The 19,727-nt window shown below is 39.2% G+C and overlaps 1 protein-coding gene across 1 annotated transcript; it reads left to right on the top strand.

The window, feature by feature from the left end:
* Window positions 1-11,962: 11,962 nt before the first annotated feature.
* On the top strand, window positions 11,963-19,147 carry LOC143416664 (uncharacterized). The gene is made up of 9 exons (XM_076882115.1): window positions 11,963-11,998; window positions 12,646-12,727; window positions 13,778-13,861; window positions 15,460-15,711; window positions 17,399-17,515; window positions 17,611-17,626; window positions 17,716-17,797; window positions 17,923-17,973; window positions 18,434-19,147. Exons 1-9 carry the CDS (start codon window positions 11,963-11,965, stop codon window positions 18,593-18,595), a joined length of 882 nt encoding a protein of 293 aa, XP_076738230.1. The 3' UTR covers window positions 18,596-19,147.
* Window positions 19,148-19,727: the final 580 nt, after the last annotated feature.

The raw sequence follows: 19,727 nt of genomic DNA, 5'->3' as shown, positions 1-19,727 counted from the left end.
TTGGAGTTGGTTGCCAACAGAGGGAGTCATTTTATTATGACTTCATCTGCTTGGCTGGATGTTAAATATTAGAAGATAAAAGTTGAAGACTTTGACTTCAGAGTCTATTATTTCCCATGTCATGTTGCAATAAATAAATACAATAAAACTGTGTCTATAAAAAACAAAGTGTGATGAGCCTTAAAAGTGAAAGAGGATGAATTATTTCTTCTGAGCAGCCTTCAGTGCTTTTGTCACTTGGTGGAAATGATTTTAGTATCACACTCTGTGTTAGTTAGTACACTTTTGCAACATATGTATTTTGTTTGTATGCTTTTATTTTGAAAAGTAGTTTGTTACTTCCTAACCTAATCCTCCGAACACAATGAGGTAAACTTAAACTTAGAGCAAAGAGGACATAAAGGAAGTCGTGGCAGGAGGCCGTGGAGCTGTTTCTTTGGAACCAGTGTCAGACCTGGAGGAGGAGCCAGACCCAGTAACAGGTGATTGTAATAATAATAATAATAATAATAATAATAATTGTGATTTATTTTACAGCTGTTGTCACCATATGCATAGTATTCTCTTGCACTGCTAGTTTGCTCTGTGTGATTTTATTTTTTATTGCCTGGCTTGTTTTTATTGTTTTGTTTAGGAAGAGTTCATCTTTTAGTTGGCTTTAAAATACAGGAATTAACTGTAAATAAATAGAATTTTATTAACTACTGCTCTGTATGCCTTTACTGCCACCCCTTTAAGCTGCTGTAGTCTTCTGTATCTCTTTTTACACCTACATGTGTGTAAATGACTGTTGGTGGTTACTTTCTATCCTCTCAGAGGCTTTTTTTTATCCACTGAAAGGCCTCGTGGTTTGTGACCACCTAGAAAAGAGGAAATGCAGCCTGTGGTTTCAGCCTGAAGTCTTCTGTGTTACAGATGTGCTGTTTTATGTTATCAGCTCATAGCAGAGAATTAACAGGGAATTCACACAAAGGTCACAGTGGGAATTTCACTTTGTTCTCTGTGTGCATGACACATGTTTATATTTGCTCCCTGTACCCAAATAACAGTAATAATTTTCTCTGGTACATTTAAGTATGGATGACAGTGTGTGACAGCAGATTAAAAATGGTGTCACTGCAGTGATGACACATACTAAACTAAAGGGAAAAAATGACGTGCTGTGAAACCATGAAAATAAATTTCTCACACTGCCTTCATACAGCTGCCTTCAACTGTCACCACAAAACAGGCGTTTCAAAACTTTTGCTCCAGGTTTTTGGTATTTTTAGGTTCATCTCAAAGTATCACGTCTACCCTGTGAATGTTAATAACTGTTAATAAGTTCACTACATCACCACCATCACTCCTATTAATGGAGCCCACTCATCCCCAGACTCTGAATCCTCTATGGAAGGCTTTTCAATCAGATCTTTGAAGTATTCCTTCTACTGCTTACAATATCCTTGGTTGACATCAGTGCTCCAGGTGTACTATAAACTTTTTACTCTCCTACCACAACTGAGTTTTAGTTTCAGCTGCAGCCAGGGTTGCAGTATGCTTGGCCTGCCTGTACCTGTTAGCCTCCTCCAAGGTGCCACAAGCTAATAAAGCCTGAGAGTTTGACGTCTTCAACTTGATGGCTGTCTTTACCTCTCAAGTCTACCATCTGGAATACCACCACGACAGGCACCAACAACCTTGCAGCAGCAGCTCTGTGCAGCTGCCTCAGTAATAGAGAAGAAGAACACGATGCAGTCAGATCCCCAACCTCCTTCAGAATCCTGATCCAACTGACAACCAGGTGGCGATCATCTCAGCTTCTTGCTTCATCTGAGAGTCCAGAACATGGGGCTGCAGATCTGATTATATGATTACAAAAGTGATCATCCTTCGATCTAGGGTGTCCTGGTGACATGCGCTCCTGAGGTTCAACGTTGGTGTTCATTATGGTCAAACTGTGATTAGCACATTAGTCTAATAACAAAACATCACACAGGTTCAGCTGATGCAGAAGGTGAGATGATTCTCACATTATGGACATGTGGCAAAAAGCAAAAACTGGTCTGGTGCTGATTTTTGCTGTCAGCTGTTACCTGTTTAGCTCTGGGGTAATGATGCATCAGCATCATGTATTCTTGAAGTCAACCCACCATGTGTCATTACACAAGGGAGGCACTTAAAGCTCAAGTCGAGTGAGGTGGACCAGAGAATAGGGCTGTATCTACACCTGACTTGCTTCTAGACATTTCTCACAGTGAACTAGCAACAAAAAACTGGCTTCCTCATCTAAGTACTTAAAAAAAACAATATTTATTTATTTATTTTTGTTTTGCTTTATTTTCTTTCTGATACAGCTTACCGTGGTTGTGCCAAGTAGATTTCATCACAAAGTTTTGAAGACATCCCACAATCAGAGCATTTGGGTGTTCATAAGGCTTACAATTATATTCAGAACTATTTCCTTTGGCCTTGACTGAAGAAAGATGTATCTGGTAACATTACAACACGTCACATGTGTCAACCAGACTAAAAAGCTGTCTCGTATTCCAGGGATTTAAACGTTGTTGTCACGATTAGTTAACGGACTCAGGCTCAGACCAGGGAAGGGAGAGGTCCGGGAAAGAGCTGCACAAAAAATCTTCAGTAAGAGATGAACTGACAGAAACAACTCACTGATTCAGATTTTCAGCCTACTGAGCAACTGACGCTGATAGCTCAACGATCCAGCGACGAGTAGCACAGTGCTGCCTATTTAAGTAGGACTCGGGATTACGAAGATAGGCAGCAGGTGTGGAAATGGCAGGTGCGTGGACCAGGGGCGGGAGCCTGTAATGTGCACCCCCTCTGGTAGGAGAGAGAGAGCGAGAGAAAGAGCAAAACAACAAAAACACATGTTGCCTAATACGTATCAGCTGGTGAGGCACAGGGACCATGACAGTTCTGCTGTCCATGCTGTCCATGTGCCCATTTCCACAGTGTGGAAATAATGATGGTTTTTTGAAACAGGAAATGTGTAAAAAAAAAACCTTTCCTGTTCCACCTGTGCTGATGGCAGAGACTGCAGAGATTCAATCACCTGCTGCTCTGTGAGTTCCACCTGTTGACATCCTTTTGGGAACTCTGCCACTGATCAGTACCCATTGGTACTTATGTGGTTCCTGGCCTTGGTTGGGTTCTGTCATCATGAAGTTCATTAAAAAAATGTTTCATGAATATTTGCTCTGACTGAACTTTTGAAGGCTGGACCAGTGTGAAGTTTGTCTCATTTTAAGCTTTAGATGATAAAACTTTCCTGTTTTATTCTGTTTTCTCTTCTGGTCCTAGAAGCACAATATTTCAAAGTGGAATCAGCTCTGTTTCACCAAACTTGTGATACTTGTATTTTCAAACTGAATTTCAGCCCACCTGTGTTACCTTCATGGCCCACGAGGGGGCCCTGGCCCACACTTTGGGAATTACTGGAGCTGACAAGGTGGTAACTCAGAATACAGTAGTTTATTTGTAAAACATGTATGAAAATAACATGTTTGTCAGCATCAGTGGTGTGAAGCATGTGTGGCAGAGCTGAGAGAGATTCTCTGTTTGTTTCGATACAATGTGATGGTAAAATAATGTTTGCCTGCTGGCTTTCACAGAGGTGTTATATCTGTCACTGTGAGTCAGCACTGAGCTGCCGAGCTCGCTTCAGTAACACAATGATGACTTAACTATCTTTTTCTTCTGCTGCAGAATTAAAATGAGGAAGAACAATTTAAGCTAAATATGTGTGTTGCCTTCCAGAAAACATGTTTTATCTCTGACAGCTGGCAGCAGAGAGAGCAAGATGCAAAGTTTTAAAAACTCAGTTTTTTGTCTTTGCTGGTTGTCATCTCTTGTAGGAATGAATTTTTATTGATTATCCACTTCCTCTTTCCTCTCTCAGTTATGTTAAAAGCATCTTGCTAAATATGTAATATGTTATGTATGTCTATGTATGTCATGTATGTGGGCATATGGCAGCACGGTGGTTAGCACTGTTGCCTCACAGTAAGAAGATCCTGACTTCAATTCCACCATCAGGCCGGGGTCTTTCTGTGTGGAGTTTGCATGTTTTCCCCATGTTTGCGTGGGCTCTCCTCGGGTTCTCCAGCTTCCTCCCACAGACTAAAGACATGCGTTCTGTGGTTGATTGAAAAATCTAAATTGCCCATTTAGATTGTGAATGTGCGACTGGTTGTCTGTCCCTGTGTGTTACCCCTGCAACAGACTGGTGACCTGTTCAGGGTGTTCCCCACCTGGGATAGGCTCCAGCACCCCCAGCGACCCCGAAAAGGATAAGTGGAAGCGAATGGATGGACACATGTATTTAGTTACCAAGTATATTTTAGTTTGTACAAGATGTGCATTCAGATTATTTTTTTTAAGTTTCACAGTGTGATGTTATATATGGCCAAAAGTATTCACTCACATCCAGATCACTGAATTCAGCTGTTCCAGCTTCTTAAATTCTAAAACCAAATGGTGGAGTCCTGGGTATTTACACCCTAATGCAGGTTGTTGCTTAACAGGGCTGTTGGCCCACTATTAATCATGTGACTCAAGGTATGAAAAAAGGCGTGGATCACTATCGCCAGAGGTTTTGGGTAAACCATAAAATTGTTGTGACCTTGCCTCACAATTTCATGTGAGCTATCGTCACCTAATGCAAGATGTGCCTGGGCATATGGGAAGGGATCTCAAAACTAGATTGTAGGTGGCAGATGGTTGGTGTCATAAGTCATCCTCTCTGTTCAAAGATGGTCGTTCACAGTGACATAGATGTCCTGTCTCAAACGATCTGTCTTGTCTGTCCAAAATGTGAAGATTGGCGTCCTCATTGGCATCGTTCATCTGACCTTGAAGTGCAGACGACGATCTGAGGCCGACATCATATTAAACCCTATGGTTTAAGAATGGGATATCACTCATGTTTATATGTGTGTAAAAGCAGACAAGTGACTACTTTTGGTATCAGAGGCTATGTCTACACTTCGACCTGTTGTTATTTCTGTCTGCTGTTTATTTACTTTCCGGCTCTTTGAAAGGTCGTGTCAAAATGGACTAACAATGAAGTGGAGTTGTTGCTGCAAATAACACAAAAGTACAAAATTGCAAAAGCAAGTGAGAATTAAAGAATTTGAAGAAAAGCTATCTGAAGCATGTACAAACAGATATTAATCTTTAATAGGGCTGTCAAAACTGAGAGCAAACAAAATGCCCTCCGCTAGCTTAGTTTAATTGGTCACATGACTGCATCACATGACTAAAACGCGTCATCGTTTTAAAAACTCTGAGTTTGCGCCGACCACACTGTGCCGCGAAAACTGTGTTTTTCAAATTGATCCACTTTAGAGAGCGTTTTCAATTTTCCTTGATTGAAAAGGCCGTCTCAGTGTGGACGGAAGGCCAAAAGTGAGAGAAAAAGTTGGTTTTGTGTTCCATCCCCATCCAGGAGAGCATCCTTGACGGCGTTTTCAGTCAAGGAAATCTGAGCTTTTTGAAAACGCTCTCCAAAGCGGATACATTTAAAAATGTCGTTTTCACGACGCAGTGTGATAGCTTTTGTTCAAATTCTTTAATTCTCACTTGCTCTTGCAACTTTGCACTTTTGTGTTACTCGCAGCAACAACTCCACCTCATTGTTAGTCCATTTAAAAAACTCTGTGCTGGGCCTCAGTTTGCCGCAACGTTTCAAAGAGCTGTAAAGTAAATAAGTGGGAGACAGAAATTTCTTGCTTTTCACGCATGCGCAGTAGTGGAACGTAAGTGTTTTTGGCCGTTTCAATGTAGATGAACAACTCAGTGAAAACACATGAAAACAATATGGACGCAGAGCGTTTTCAGACGAAAACACAGTTTTTAAATTTATCCAGGCTAGTGTGGACGTAGCCTTAGTGTGGACATGGCCAAAGTGAATTTACTGTCTGCTCACTGCTCTAGTGAGTATGTGGCAGCTATTACACCTCTTTATGTGTAAACGGGGAACAGGAAGTTCAGTCAAATAAAACTGTTTAACACAATAAACCAATGCACGGTTGTTGCTGTGCTTTGTATAATTGCTCAGTATGCATCATTCACTCAAGTTACTGTTGCTACAGGACTTAAAACCAAGTACAATTGCTGGAGTTATTCTGTAAGTACATCACTGACTTTCTCTGTTTGCATGTTACTGATTAAAGAAACTATTTAAATATCACGAGGAGGTGAAAAAGTTTGTCTAAGAATGTGATTGGTGCTGACTTGGCTTGTTTTAACACTGTGTGGGATACACTGCTGTTTTACATTTAGAGTCTATACTTTATGAGCTCAGAAACTGATTTGAGGATGAACATCAACTGAAAATGCACATTTTTCAAAGAGTTGGATGATGTTTCAATCTTGATTTCAGGGCTCAGTACACTCTTCTATGGAAATGCTGGAAGTAAGATTTTTTTTTCTTTTCTTCCTGTTTATAAAATCTGAACAGTATCGATCTGTATCTGTCATGATCCTGGATTTTGGACCAAGTATTTCAGTTTTTGGACTCTCAGCATCTGTTTGATATTCTCTGTTTCACTTGGTTTGTTGTAGTTTTTCAGTTTTCAGTTTTTAGTTTTTCTAATATTAAAATTTTTCTTAGATTATGTTTTCATTCATATTCTGTGTGTATAGTTATCTTTTCAGTTATTCTTCAAGCTTGTTTCCCATCCTCCTGTGTTCCCTGAGTCTAGTCTGTGTTTCTCTTAGATCTCCTGTGCTTAGTCAGACTTGTCTTCCTGTTTGTTTACCTTTTGTCTGGGTCAAGATTGTGTCTTAGTCTCTGCTTCAGTGTTTATGCTTCCTGTTTTATTTTGACAGTCCCTTGTCCCGTGTCTTGTTTTTGGGTGTTTCTTCCCTCTGTCTTGTCTCCCTGATTTAGTTCCCTGATTACTACATGTTAGAGCCAATCTAAAGAGAAATATTAGTTTAGTTTAGTTTAATGTGATGGGTAAGAAAACATTAGATCACATGTGTGGTAGCAGGTTAGAATGAGCCAGGACGGCAATGGAAATGTGGACTGAGGCAGCAAATAGTTTTTTGACCGTGACATCGTTTGTTTGTATGTACGAGTCAGAAATAAATCTGAACATCTCACATTAAGAAGTGGAAAAATTATGTTTTCAAAGCTTGGGAGAGAAATTCACCACTACAGTACATGTGTGTACTTCAGCCTTTGTCGTGACTTGTCTCATAGTTATTTTCCCTGTTTGTTCTGTATTTCTTTGTTAGTATCTGAGTTTTTTGCACTCAGCCCTCTCTGGGTTTTCGGTTTTCATGTGAAGTTTCATCAGTAAAGCTGTTTTGAGTTTAGTTCTGCTTCCACTGAACTAACTGTGGTTACAAATGGCTGTTATTCTAAAACAATTCATGATTTATTTATTTTTTGTAAAACTCATCGAGTAAAAGCTTAAAGTCTGCACTTCAGTCACATTAATTATTTGATTTGACTGTGGTGGTGAACAGATGCAGAACTACAAATCTAGTAAAACATAATGGTCTTTTTAAAATTCTCACTAAACCTGCAGTGACAATAGTTCTCTTGTTTTGGGGGGATTTCTTTTTTTTTTTTGTATTTCTAACTTACAGTACAGGACAAGCCCGTACTAACAGCAGACAGTACAACCATACCAGCAGGGGACAGTGTGACACTGACCTGTCATTACTTCATTAGTCCGTGTTACTTATCTTCAGTTCATCATGTATCATTTATCATTTATTTCAGAGCACGCAGGATAAAACTCATTCTAGATGTAATACTCTATTATGCAAAAACCACCAGTTTCGCTGTGTGGTCCAGTCAGGCCGCAGTAAAAAGTCATATGAGGACACGGTGAACTTTTGTTGGCTTGGACCTACACTCACAAAACTACACAACATATCACACACTTGTTTTTCTCTAAAGTAGCAGCTGATGTCTATATAAGGAGAACTTTTGGAGTGAGGGGAACTTCCTGAGTTCTGAGAACTGACTGATACTTATCATGTGACTTGACGTCATCATTGCAATAAAAACCTTGTGAAGAGATTGTTCGGGGGAGATCAGCTCTTAAAGGCTTGTGATGCTCATCTTCCCCATATGTAGGGGAGACCGGGGATAGTTGTAACATTTTTGACATTTCTGTCTGTAAATTGGAGCTCTTTTAAGGTAGTGGATTCAAAATGTAATGCAAAGTATTTACATGTCTCTGCTATTAAATAGTGCAGCTATTTTCTCTGCAGCACAATTACCCATTGCATGGTATGGCCTCAAACACGAAGAGTGAAATGTTACAATTAACCCCATAGTCTGGGTTAGTTGTAACATATCCTGGGGTAAAATGTAACACAATGAAATAAGGGTACTAACAAAACATTAATGTGTAATCTTTGTTTATTCAACACATGAATGCACTTAGAGCCATTTATGTAGCTATGTGTGTGTGTGTGTGTGTGTGTGTGTGTGTGTGTGTGTGTGTGTGTGTGTGTGTGTGTGTGTGTGTGTGACAGAATGCAGAAATCTAGCTTTTGAACATATTCCAACCCCTCAAAAAAGACAAATTATGGAATTTTCTGCAACTGAATATTTCATTAATTTTGGTTGGTCTTCCTTGAGTTTGGCCTCATTGGCTCAGTGGGCATTAAAACCTACAACTCTTGCACCAATTTTGAACATAACAATGAAGCTGAAAAAATGTAGTTGTTCACCAGCATCGCAATTCCATTACTTTTTATCATGGCTTACCTTGGTGTGGTTTGCAAAGTGCTTCAGAAAGATGAGGAAATCTGTTTCTTGCACCCATCCTGATTTATTTCCACTACCAGTACTTCCTACTGGTCCATCTCTGACACAGTGGTCTGCATAATGTATGTGTGGGAACACAAACAGTGGAGGAATTGTGTTGCCAATGGCATTAACCGCATATACAAAAGCGACCAGTGAACCTCTCTTTGCTGATGTCGTTGCCCCAACTTGTTTAATATAAGTTAAAGTAATAGTGTGGTAAGTTGTAACATCTGCATTATTGTTACAACTAACCCAGACTGTTGCTGTTACAACTGACCCAGACTCCTATAGCCATGAACTAGCTAACATTACAGCCAACGGCTAAAACATTAGCACTAAAGACCTACACAGAATATATCCCCATAGACATACAAATAATATAATTTAAGTTTGATGAGTTTAACTGCAAAGCAGATAATGCTATTAGAAATTGAAATAAAGTAGAAAAACTTACTTTTTGGCATACAAATTACTTTTTTTTTCATGTTAAATTGTCTGTGTTTGACAAAATGTGCTGATTTTTCACATGTGATAGCAGAACTGAATTGGGCATGCACAGGATGAGTCACATCATTTGAAACTTAGCCCTGATTGGAGAAATTAGAAGTGTTACAACTGACCCACGTTACAACTATCCCCGGTCTCCCCTACATATGTATAATAAAAATCACTATTTTGACATCTACTGAGGACCATGCAGTCGTTTGTCTCCTCCTCAAAAACTCGAACCTTGACACCCTCCTGCAGAGAGTTCCTGAGGGGAGGAAAGCTCCTGCAAGGTGTGACAATCTCCCCCACCGGTTGAAGAGCCCCACAGGCGGCTCGACACACCGGCGGCACCCTGCGCCAAGGATGTTACTGTTTTGACAGTGTTGCACTCTCTGACTTTTGATGGGAGCACTGTATCACTATACACTGTGATCATGTCAGCAACAACAACTTCACCTGTAGAGTTCAAGACTTTGCAGATGATAAATGCTGTATTCTTTTTAATAAAAGTAACATAATCAGTACAGTAAATTGTACTACTTTCTTTTTGTGTCAGCTTTGCATATGTGCATATGTAGTTTCTGTCCATTCTGCTATACTTATTTTTATGTACTGAAAGTGACCTGATGAATTACGTCATCTAGAGAAAAGGAAATGCAGTCTGTAGCTTAGAGCTGCTTTTATGTTCACCAAATGTTTAAGCAGACGATCAAAAATGGAATCTAGTCAAGAAGAGCACAGTGGGAATTTAATGGTGCTCCTTTTGCACTGCACTACCCATAGTGTTAATGCAAGGCTATGAAAAATTTGAGAGAACTGGAGTGACTATGGACATGACACATATCTTTGTGTGTGTGCGCGTGTGTGTGTGTGTGTGTGTGTGTGTGTGTGTGTGTGTGTGTGTGCGTAGATGTGTAGAGAAGCTGCAAAGAGTGCGTTTGTCAGGCAAACAAATGGCAATTTTTCCTCATTGTTGACTGATGTTTAATATTGTAATGAGGAAACAAATGTAATCACACTAGTCCATGTAGTAGTTTCGATGATGCATGTATTTCATAGTGAATTACCAATGATGGGAACCACTGCAACCAGAAAGTAGTGCTATGATCACTGTAAATGATAATTACATAAATAAATGCAGAACATAATGTGACTGTTTTGACCTTTCTTGGCACAAGAAGCAAGCTGATGTGGACAACAAATGTCAGCAGTGGAACGGTGCTGCTGTGGTTTGTGTAGCTGTTTATAGTTCTATGAGCTCATTATAAAGGGGAAGGAAGCACAAAGACACTTTACAAGAAAACAGCTTCACCGTTAGAACACGTTGACTTTAGCACTGCAGCAGGGTTGGGTGTGACAATGAGGCACTCTTTGTTCTGCATGCTTGATTTATTATGTGAGTACATTCATAACTGTGTCTTATGAGTATCACAAATTATTGAACATGTTTCTGTATTATTGTAGGGTCTTTATCTTACAATGTAAAGTACCTCGATGTGGCTGTTGTTGTGATTTGAAGCTAAATAAATAAAACTGAACTGAACTGAATTATGAGAATTACAGTAAATTTCCAGACAATACAGTTTGTCTTGAATGTAGCACATTTAAAGTTTATTTCAATATAATTATATTGAGTGATTCCTTAACTTCATCAAAAACAGGTTTAACAAAATCTGATCAGGGTTCAATCTTCATTTCAGTGCTCAGTACGGTCTTCTATGGAAATGCTACAGGTGAGATTTTTTCTTTCTTTCTTGTTTTCCTCAAATGTAATTCAGTCTTTATTTATTTATTTTCGTATTTATTGCCATTACCTCTTGAATGAAATTAATCTCTTGAATTTGCCAAATATCCTAATAATGAGATACTACACATATAAAGTACTTTGAATATTAAGAAGAAGAATCGAGACTTTTTAAAATCAAGAAGAAGAGGAAGCGACTGAAGGCAAAGGGAAGAATTAAATGGTGAAAGTTGAAGGAGGAAGAATGCTGCACAGGGAGGAGTTGAGATAGATCTGGGTGGTAGGCAAGAATTACCAGACGACTGGGAAAGTACAATTGTAGAGGTGAGGGAAACCATGAGGAACATATTCGATGTATTCTCTTGACAGAAGAAAAAGGACAAGGAGACTTAGCAGTGGAATCATGAAGTATAGGAAAGTCAAGTCAGCTTTATTTGTATAGCACATTTAAAAGACATCAAGTATCGGCCAAAGTGCTGAACAGGGATGATGTAATCAAATAAAAGAAATAATTAAAATAAATGAGTAAAAAACATTACAAAACATCCAATTATATACACACACCCAAGCAGACTCTTATATACATTTGTTTATACAAGTATATATGTACCAGTACATATGCACATACGTATACATGCATATATGCACACACACACACACACACACACACACACACACACACACACACACACACACACACACACACACACACACACACACACACACACACACACACACGAGTACGCACGTGGACATAAATACATATATACATATACATGTGCATAAATGATCCAATGAGATAAAACACCAGAATAGCTAAAATGTAACAAAAGCGGCATCAGATCCGAAAGTCTTTGAAAATAGGTCTTCAAATTTGATTTGAAGATTTCCAAAGAGGAAGACAATTTTATAAAAGAGGAAGACTGTTCCAGAGTCTCGGAGCAGCGATGGAGGAAGCCCTGTCACCTCTGGATTTTATCTGGGTGCGTAGAACCAGTCAAAACATCTGACTGGAGGAATGCAGAGTTCGAGTGGGTAGGTAAAGGCTAAGGAGATCTGAAATGTAAGCTGGAGCCAAGCCATGGAGGGCTTTAAAAACAAATAATAAAACATTGAAATCAATTTGGTATTTAACTGGCAGCCAATTTAAAGATGTGAGTATCGGAGTAATACTGTCTCTCTTTCTCGCATCCGTCAGGAGCCTTGCGGCTGTATTTTGAACAAGTTGCAGGCGGGACAGGCTTCATTGACAGACGCGTAAATAGAGAGAGTTACAGAAATCAAGATATGATGAAATGAAGGCATGGATAACAGTTTCCAGATCTTTAGATGACAAGATAGTTTTGAGGATAGAAATGCTCCTGAGCTGGAAGAAACTGCCAACAACAACTCAATTTATTTGTTTGTACAGCTTGAGGGTAGAATCCTCAATATTTTTAACATGGGGATGTAGATTAGCTGATCGTGGGCCCAAGTCATTTCTTGTGAGACTAACAGAGTCTTGTTGGCCAAAAATTGTAATGTCACTTTTGTCATGGTTTAGTTTGAGAAAGTTCAAAGACATCCAGCAATTTATGTCACTAAGACAATCTGAAACTTTCTGCAATGTGCTATCAACACCTGGTTTTAGGGAGAGGTAGGACTGTGTATCATCTGCATAACAAAGAAAATCAAAAATGAGAGACGAGGACAGGTGGAGGAAGTGAAGAAAGGTATGAAGAGGTGGAAAAGATCCTTAAAATGCACAGAAGGATTTAGCTGTTATTCTGCACCTCCATTGCTGGAGTGGATATATAGAGCTGGGGAAAACAAGATGGTTGTTGCCTGTTGTTGCAGTAATTCCAGAACCAGACTCTTGTATGTGAAAATAATAGCAGTCCTATTGTGCTTGGTTAGCCTGTACCTGACAGGTTCCAATAAATGAAGGGGAGTGCAACTCTGGCAATCGCTTAATTACAAACTCAGGTGTGGTAGAAGTTTGGTTCCATGTCACAAAACCTTTGGTTGACTTAAAAGTGATCCTGGCAAACGACCATGTGACTCAGGAAGCAAAGCAGTGCAACCATGGAAATATGGCAATCTTAGTTCAGGATACAGTTGGATATAGAAGTAATACTTTAAAGAAATCCTCAATCACACTGGCATTAACCACAAGGTGGTTCAGATGTCCTGGGAGCCTCCTAAGTGAGGTGTTCCAGGCATGTCCTACCGAAGGTAGCCCCAGAGCAATCCCAGGACATATTGAGAATAGATAGGATATCCATACCAGGGAGATTTGTGACATTCAGGTCTCTCTTGAAAAAAGGAATCTCTAATCTCAATGATGCTTTTACCTGCATAAATAAAAAAACAATGAATAACTGGGGACTCTGCCAGATGCTCCCAGCACAAATTACCTATATGGCTGACTGATATCACATAAAACTCTACTGCCTTAATAAGTTATTAAGGAAAACTTAATAGCTTCAGTCCATAATAGCTAACAAACCAGATAATGATTTTTTAAAAATTTCTATAACAAATGTATTGCAAGTCATATCTTTGTGTTTTACTTGTTTTATATTTTACTTTAAACAGCCAGTAAACCTCGGGCCTTAATAACAGCACATGAGGGAGTCATACCAGCAGGGGGCAGTGTGACACTGAGCTGCTCTGTGGAGGGCTCTGCTGGCTGGAAGTTTGACTGGTTCAGACGTGATTCAGTCTCTTCTAAAGCTCAGCTCATGAGAGGAAATGAAGCAGTGTTATTAGTGTCTCACAAGGAGGTCTGTACCACTGCAGAGGAGGGAGAGGAGATCCAGTTTACTACACAGAGGACAGCAGTGAATTCATTGTGGAGGAAACCTGTGAGTTTAACTGTTACAGTATTTCTGACAAGGCACAGTGACTCATTGTATTTGTGATCTGTGCTGTTTGTCTGTCATTCTATACTTTAATACTTTCAAAGCCAATTGAATGTATTTCCATTATATTTTGATTCTATCTTGTTGTTCAGTCTTCCAGTTTGTTTATTAACTAGCTAGTTGTTTCCAAACCAGTACACTCATATGTTTGAAATAGCATAATCTATCAGTATATGTTTTATTTTTGATAAAGATAAGGTGATGATAAATGGCTAATAGTAAACTCAAAAAGTTAAAAAACACAGAACAGATGGCTGTGATGAGAATAATGGTCAGGGTATGTTCGAGGGAGGAATCCTGAGGAAGGAATAAATTTAAAACTCAGAATACTGGGACACCTGACCAGATACCATGACACAAAGTCACAAAGTGCTAAGGTGGAGTGCATAAAAGGAAACCAATAACTGCAGATCTCCAAACCTCCTCCTCTCCTCACCCGTGAAATAGACCCCAAGATACTTAATCTCCTCTACTTGGGGCAGCAACTTATCCCTGACCTGGAGTGGGCATGCCACCCTTTTCCAGCTGAGGACCTCAGGCCTCAGACTTGGAGGTGCTGATTCTTATTTCTGCCACTTTAAACTCAGCTGAACAGCCCAACATGACTCCTTCCTCTGCCTGATGGCTCCCTTCACCTCTGGTGCCCACCAGTTGTTTCGGGGGTTACCACCACTACAGGCACCAACCACCTTGCAGCCGGAGCTCAGTGCAGCAGCCTCAGCAATGGAGGTGCTTAAAATGGTCCATTCAGACTTAATGTCCGCAGTCTCCCTCAGAATGCTGTCAAAGTAAGTAACAGTACACCACTCAGGTTCAGGTCAGGCAGGCCATTGTTCCCAATCAAACCCCTCCAGGTCTCAGTGTAGTTTCCCACATGAGTGTTGAAGTCTCCCAGTAGACGACAGAGTCCCCAGGTGGAGCACTCTTAAGCAAGCCACCCATGGATTTCAACAAGGGCAGGTACTGTTGTTCAGTGCATAACTGCAGATCACAGTCAGGACCCTATCCCCAACCTGAAGGTGCAGAGAACAAACCATCGGTTTGCCAGGGATCTGTCTGCCATGGTTATGCCATTGACTGCCACCAAGCACACACTGCAGTCGCCCTTTTGCCTGCCTCCTGTGGATGGCAGGTCTACAGGCGGGTGGTCCCATGTTCTTTTTTTGGGCTGCGCCCAGCTGGGCCCCGTGGGCTAAGGCCCAGCAAGTAGGTGCTCAACTTGTGCACCCTCCCCAGGTCTGTCTCCAGGGCATCAGCCTGGCGACATCTCCATGGTGTACCTTGCATCTTGCCTTGTGGTAACTCGGATAGAAATTCAGCCCGCCTATGACCTTGATAAGGATAAGTAATTAGCAAATATTTTTATTTAAATTGTACATGTTATCACTTTAAACATTTTGATAGGTTTTCTATCTTATGTCCATGTTATGGATTACATGTATAATAATTAACAATATTGGCATTCTTTTCTATTAAGATGTAATAAAGTAACCATATTTTTTCTACCTTAATGCTTTACTTGTGTTTTCCAAACTGACCAGCACAAACTGAAAAACCTCGGGCCTCACTGGGGGGCAGCGTGACCCTGAACTGCTCTGTGAACGACTCTGCAAGATGGAGATATTACTGGTTCAGACGTACCTCAGAGTCTTCTGCAGCCCAGAGAATAACAAACGGAACATCATCCCACACTTTCAGTGTCGCAGAAGGAGGCATCTATTACTGCAGAGGAGGAAGAGGAGACCCAGTTTTCTTCACAGAGGACAGTGTTTCAGTCACAATTGAGACAAATGGTAAGTGCTGTATTTTGTTCAGATATAAAACAAATTAAATCCATAATTAACATCAAATTAACAGCTGACACAATTTTCTTTGCTATTGATTCATTCATTATTCATTATTTTTGTCCCATGTCTTAAACTACTTGGTCAAAAGAAGGGATACATATATATATATATATATATATATATATATATATATATATATATATATATATATATATATATATATATATATATATATATATATATATATATATATATATATACATATATAAACCTGGGGAGCCAAAATGAGAATCTGTTATATTTTGTTGTACAATAGATCTGAATCACTTTTGTTTCGATTTACAGCAAAATCCTGACAGGAATAGAACACCAGATACAACTTTTCTGTTTATCGCTCTCAAAAGATGAATATAGGTACTACCAACAAAAGAAATAAGTAATAAATAAAAGTAATCTGTTAACAAAACAATATTTAGATGCCAGCAGCTCATACTGCTGATGAAGGGGCTGATTCTTCTTTATTTATCAATTACTATCGCTCAACATTTTAATACACCAACGATAGCCAGGTCCTGCTACCTGTGGGTTTGGAGTCAATTTGGCATCTCACAACTTTTATTTATTTATTTTTTTTGGCATGGTGTACGCACACAAAACCATGCTATGACCGTCTGGTGTGGTGAAACACATTAACCAACTCGGGGTTCATACCTCAAAGCCAATGATGGCTGTCTCTGCAGCATTTTCCATATGTGTGGCTCCAGGTCCTTGCATGCTACTGCATTTCCTCAACTTCCTGCTTGTGAAAATTTTTGCCCAGCCATGAAAAATATCAAGCAACAAAAGCTAACTCAGGCATCTAATATAAATTCCTAATTTAATAAATCATTTTATATATTTTCAAAAAAATTGTAAAAATTAAAATTCAGTTTTATTTATACAGCATCAAATCACAACAACAGTTGCCACAAGGTGCTTCATATTGTAAGGTAAAGACGATACAATAATACAAAGAAAACAGAGGAAAACCCAATAATCATATGACCCTTTATGAGCAAGTGCTTCAGCAAATGTGAGAAGGAAAAACTCCTTTTTAACAGTAAGAAACATCTAGCATCTAGCCCCGTGCGTGGGGGTGCACGGCGTCAACGCGTTAGCGCAGTTAGCTCGTTGACGCGTTAGCGCCATCCAGCCCCACGCATGGGGCGATCCGCTCTAATGGAATGATATGGTACTATAAGGTCCTTAAGATAAGATGGGGCCTGATTATTTAAGACCTTGTATGTGAGGAGCAAGATTTTGAATTCAATTCAGAATTTAAAGGGACGCCAATGAAGGGAAGCCAATAATATAGGAGAAATATGTTCTCTCTTTCTAGTCCCTGTCAGTAATCTAGTCCCTAGATTGCTGCTCTTGCTGCAGCAATTTGGATTAACTGAAGACTTTTCAGGGAGTTTTAAGGACATCCTGCTTGGATTTATGTTCATATTTCTTTAATTTACTAACTTACTCTTACTCAGTAGTATTTATCACATTTCTTGTATTTAAGAGATACATGTAGTTTGACTTCTTCATTTTAGTCTGACTTTAGCTGTAATCTATGCTTTTCTGTCACTGACCACTCAGAGTTTGTGCTCTCTACATCCAAAATGTTATTCCATCGTTTATGTTGTTTTATATTTTATAATTTAAGGTTTCAGATGTGAAAGCCACTCGTTTCTTGTGCCTTTCATCATTGGACTTGTTTTTGGAAGTTTACTCACTGTTCCCGTGTTGTTGTGCTGTATATGCTGCCACACAAGGATAAGAGGTGAGACTACCACATATTTATATTAGACTGAAGGGTTTATACATTCTGGTGCTTTAAAGGGATTACAGTATGCATTTCTTTCCCTTTTTTGACAGATCGCTGTAGAAACAGGTTTGTACAGTACTGTTTCTGTTCTTTTTAAGCATGACAATGTTACACATGAGTTTTACATTTACACGACATGTTTTAGGTTCATGCAGTCTCCAAACATCAATCAATCCTCTGCTGCACCCCAAACTCCTAACCAAAGTGACACTCAGATTTACTCCTCTCTTCTCCACGGTCAGCGCTAAAAATGATAACTTTTGTAACTATTAAAAGTCATTTAGCACTAAAGATACAGACATACAAAAACAAACAAAAGAAAACTAATTTTACTTTATTTCTTGTATTTTACTCTCCTGTAGGTGATCTTTCTGTCTATGAATCGATCAGAAACTCTGGAATCACTCGAAGTGGTACAGTATAAACTTTAATAGACTTCTTAGAGGTTAACGGTGTAGAGAGACCAGCACATGAATACATTAATGTAGCATCTACTATTATTCTTGATAAGAGAAGTAAGTACATAAAATAAAATATATAATTATTTTATTTTTATTTTTTTTACTTTTCATCAGCAGTGTCAGAGGAAACAGAGTGTATGGGTTAGTACATGTACTAATACCATCACCTTTATATGGAAATGTGACACTACAGAGAGCTTTGACCACAATAATGTGAATCCCAGTCAATGATGCTATAAAATGATACTTAGAGAAAAAGATATCGTTTTACTGTTAAAGCTACAGAGCTTTGGATACATGTGTCCTAAATCTGACGAAGCCTTTATTCTGAAATTGAAATAGGAACTGATGACAAGTAAAATATGTGTGCATGCTTTGGATGTCAGTGCTCTTATATCGTTCTCGCTTGCAGACTTTCATTCGCGTCACCCACATCCTCCCAATCTCCACCTCACTAACACCTCAGTCAGAGCTCCATCCAAGCCTCAGTCTTCATCTTCACCACCACCAGAGTTTAGACTCCAGGGGAAACTCTCCTAAGTCCTATCACTGTTTGGATTCTGTTCTGCCATGATGGGTCATTGAAGTTGAATTGCCAAAGGCATTGATTCATTTCTCAATCTTAATAAATTATGTTCAATTCCTCCAAGTTATACTTCTTATTGAACTAATAGAGTCTACCTTTGTATTAGTCCATATTATTTTTATTTTTGTTGAATGTAGTTTGTATATTAAATAGGGTGAGAACATATATATATGCATGTATAGAAATGTGTGTTGTGATGTTTACTTCATTAGATGCTGTAAATTTTAAGTATGATGCTGATTTCACATCAGACCACTTAGAGTAGCACAAGGTTTCCTTTTTGCCTTTATCTGATGGTCTGTTTTACTTCTTTGATTACTTGTTACTTACTGGTTACTTTAATAAATCTAACAAAGAAACCTGGTTATATGTACATAAGTGTGTTTCAGATTTCCATAAGACATGATCTCCTTTCAAGCTTCTGATTGGTCAACATGGTTTTAGGGCAATGTCAGACAATATTTTCACGGACCTGCAATTAAGGTGTCGCCGATAAATACAACAAAATAAAATGATACGACCAAGACAAAAACTGTGGCATTTTGTAAATATAATAATAAACATGAATTCACTGTGTAATTGTGTAACTTTATCAGCAGCATCCTCCTGAAATGTGCCAACTACATTTAGAGTAACATCCTTCTCTCTGCCCCTTAAGGCTCTCTGGTCACTATGGTAACACGTAAACATTTCTTTCAAAATAAGACACACAACTACAACATGGGAAAAGACCCAGGGAAGCCGAGTTAATGATAAAAACACTGAAAACTATACATTTCACACCTGAGCCTCAACTCTCAAGGCCCGGTACCAAACGACTCACAGACCGGTACCGGTCCGAGGCCCGGGGGTTGGGGACCACTGTTTTAGGGAACTATTGAAATACATCAGATGCATCTTAGTCTCTCATTTCTCTTCTTCTCTCAAGCTTTGTCAAGATGCACAGAGCAGGTAAAAGGGGCAGAGGTCATGCATTCAAATGTTTAATAGAATTTAGTGCGAAAAAAAGTTTCCCAGTAACACTTTTGGTGTGATCTGAAGCCATGGAAATAAAGTGAAGGTGTACCGTCACAGAGAGACTGTATAATTGAGGCATTAGTTGCATTTTGGTTTGACATGT

Source organism: Maylandia zebra, linkage group LG3 (assembly GCF_041146795.1).
Source record: "Maylandia zebra isolate NMK-2024a linkage group LG3, Mzebra_GT3a, whole genome shotgun sequence".
Lineage (NCBI taxonomy): Eukaryota > Metazoa > Chordata > Actinopteri > Cichliformes > Cichlidae > Maylandia > Maylandia zebra.
The sequence above is the reverse complement of the archived record's forward strand: the minus strand, read 5'-3'. Positions and strand labels throughout refer to the sequence as shown.

Excerpts from the sequence above, each read along its gene's own strand:
- LOC143416664 (XM_076882115.1), top strand. The coding sequence starts at position 11,963 with ATGGAGGAAGCCCTGTCACCTCTGGATTTTATCTGG. Across the intron at positions 11,999-12,645 it reads CACCTCTGGATTTTATCTGG|GGAGAGGTAGGACTGTGTAT; the intron begins GTGCGTAGAACC and ends ACCTGGTTTTAG. Across the intron at positions 15,712-17,398 it reads AGTCACAATTGAGACAAATG|GTTTCAGATGTGAAAGCCAC; the intron begins GTAAGTGCTGTA and ends TTATAATTTAAG.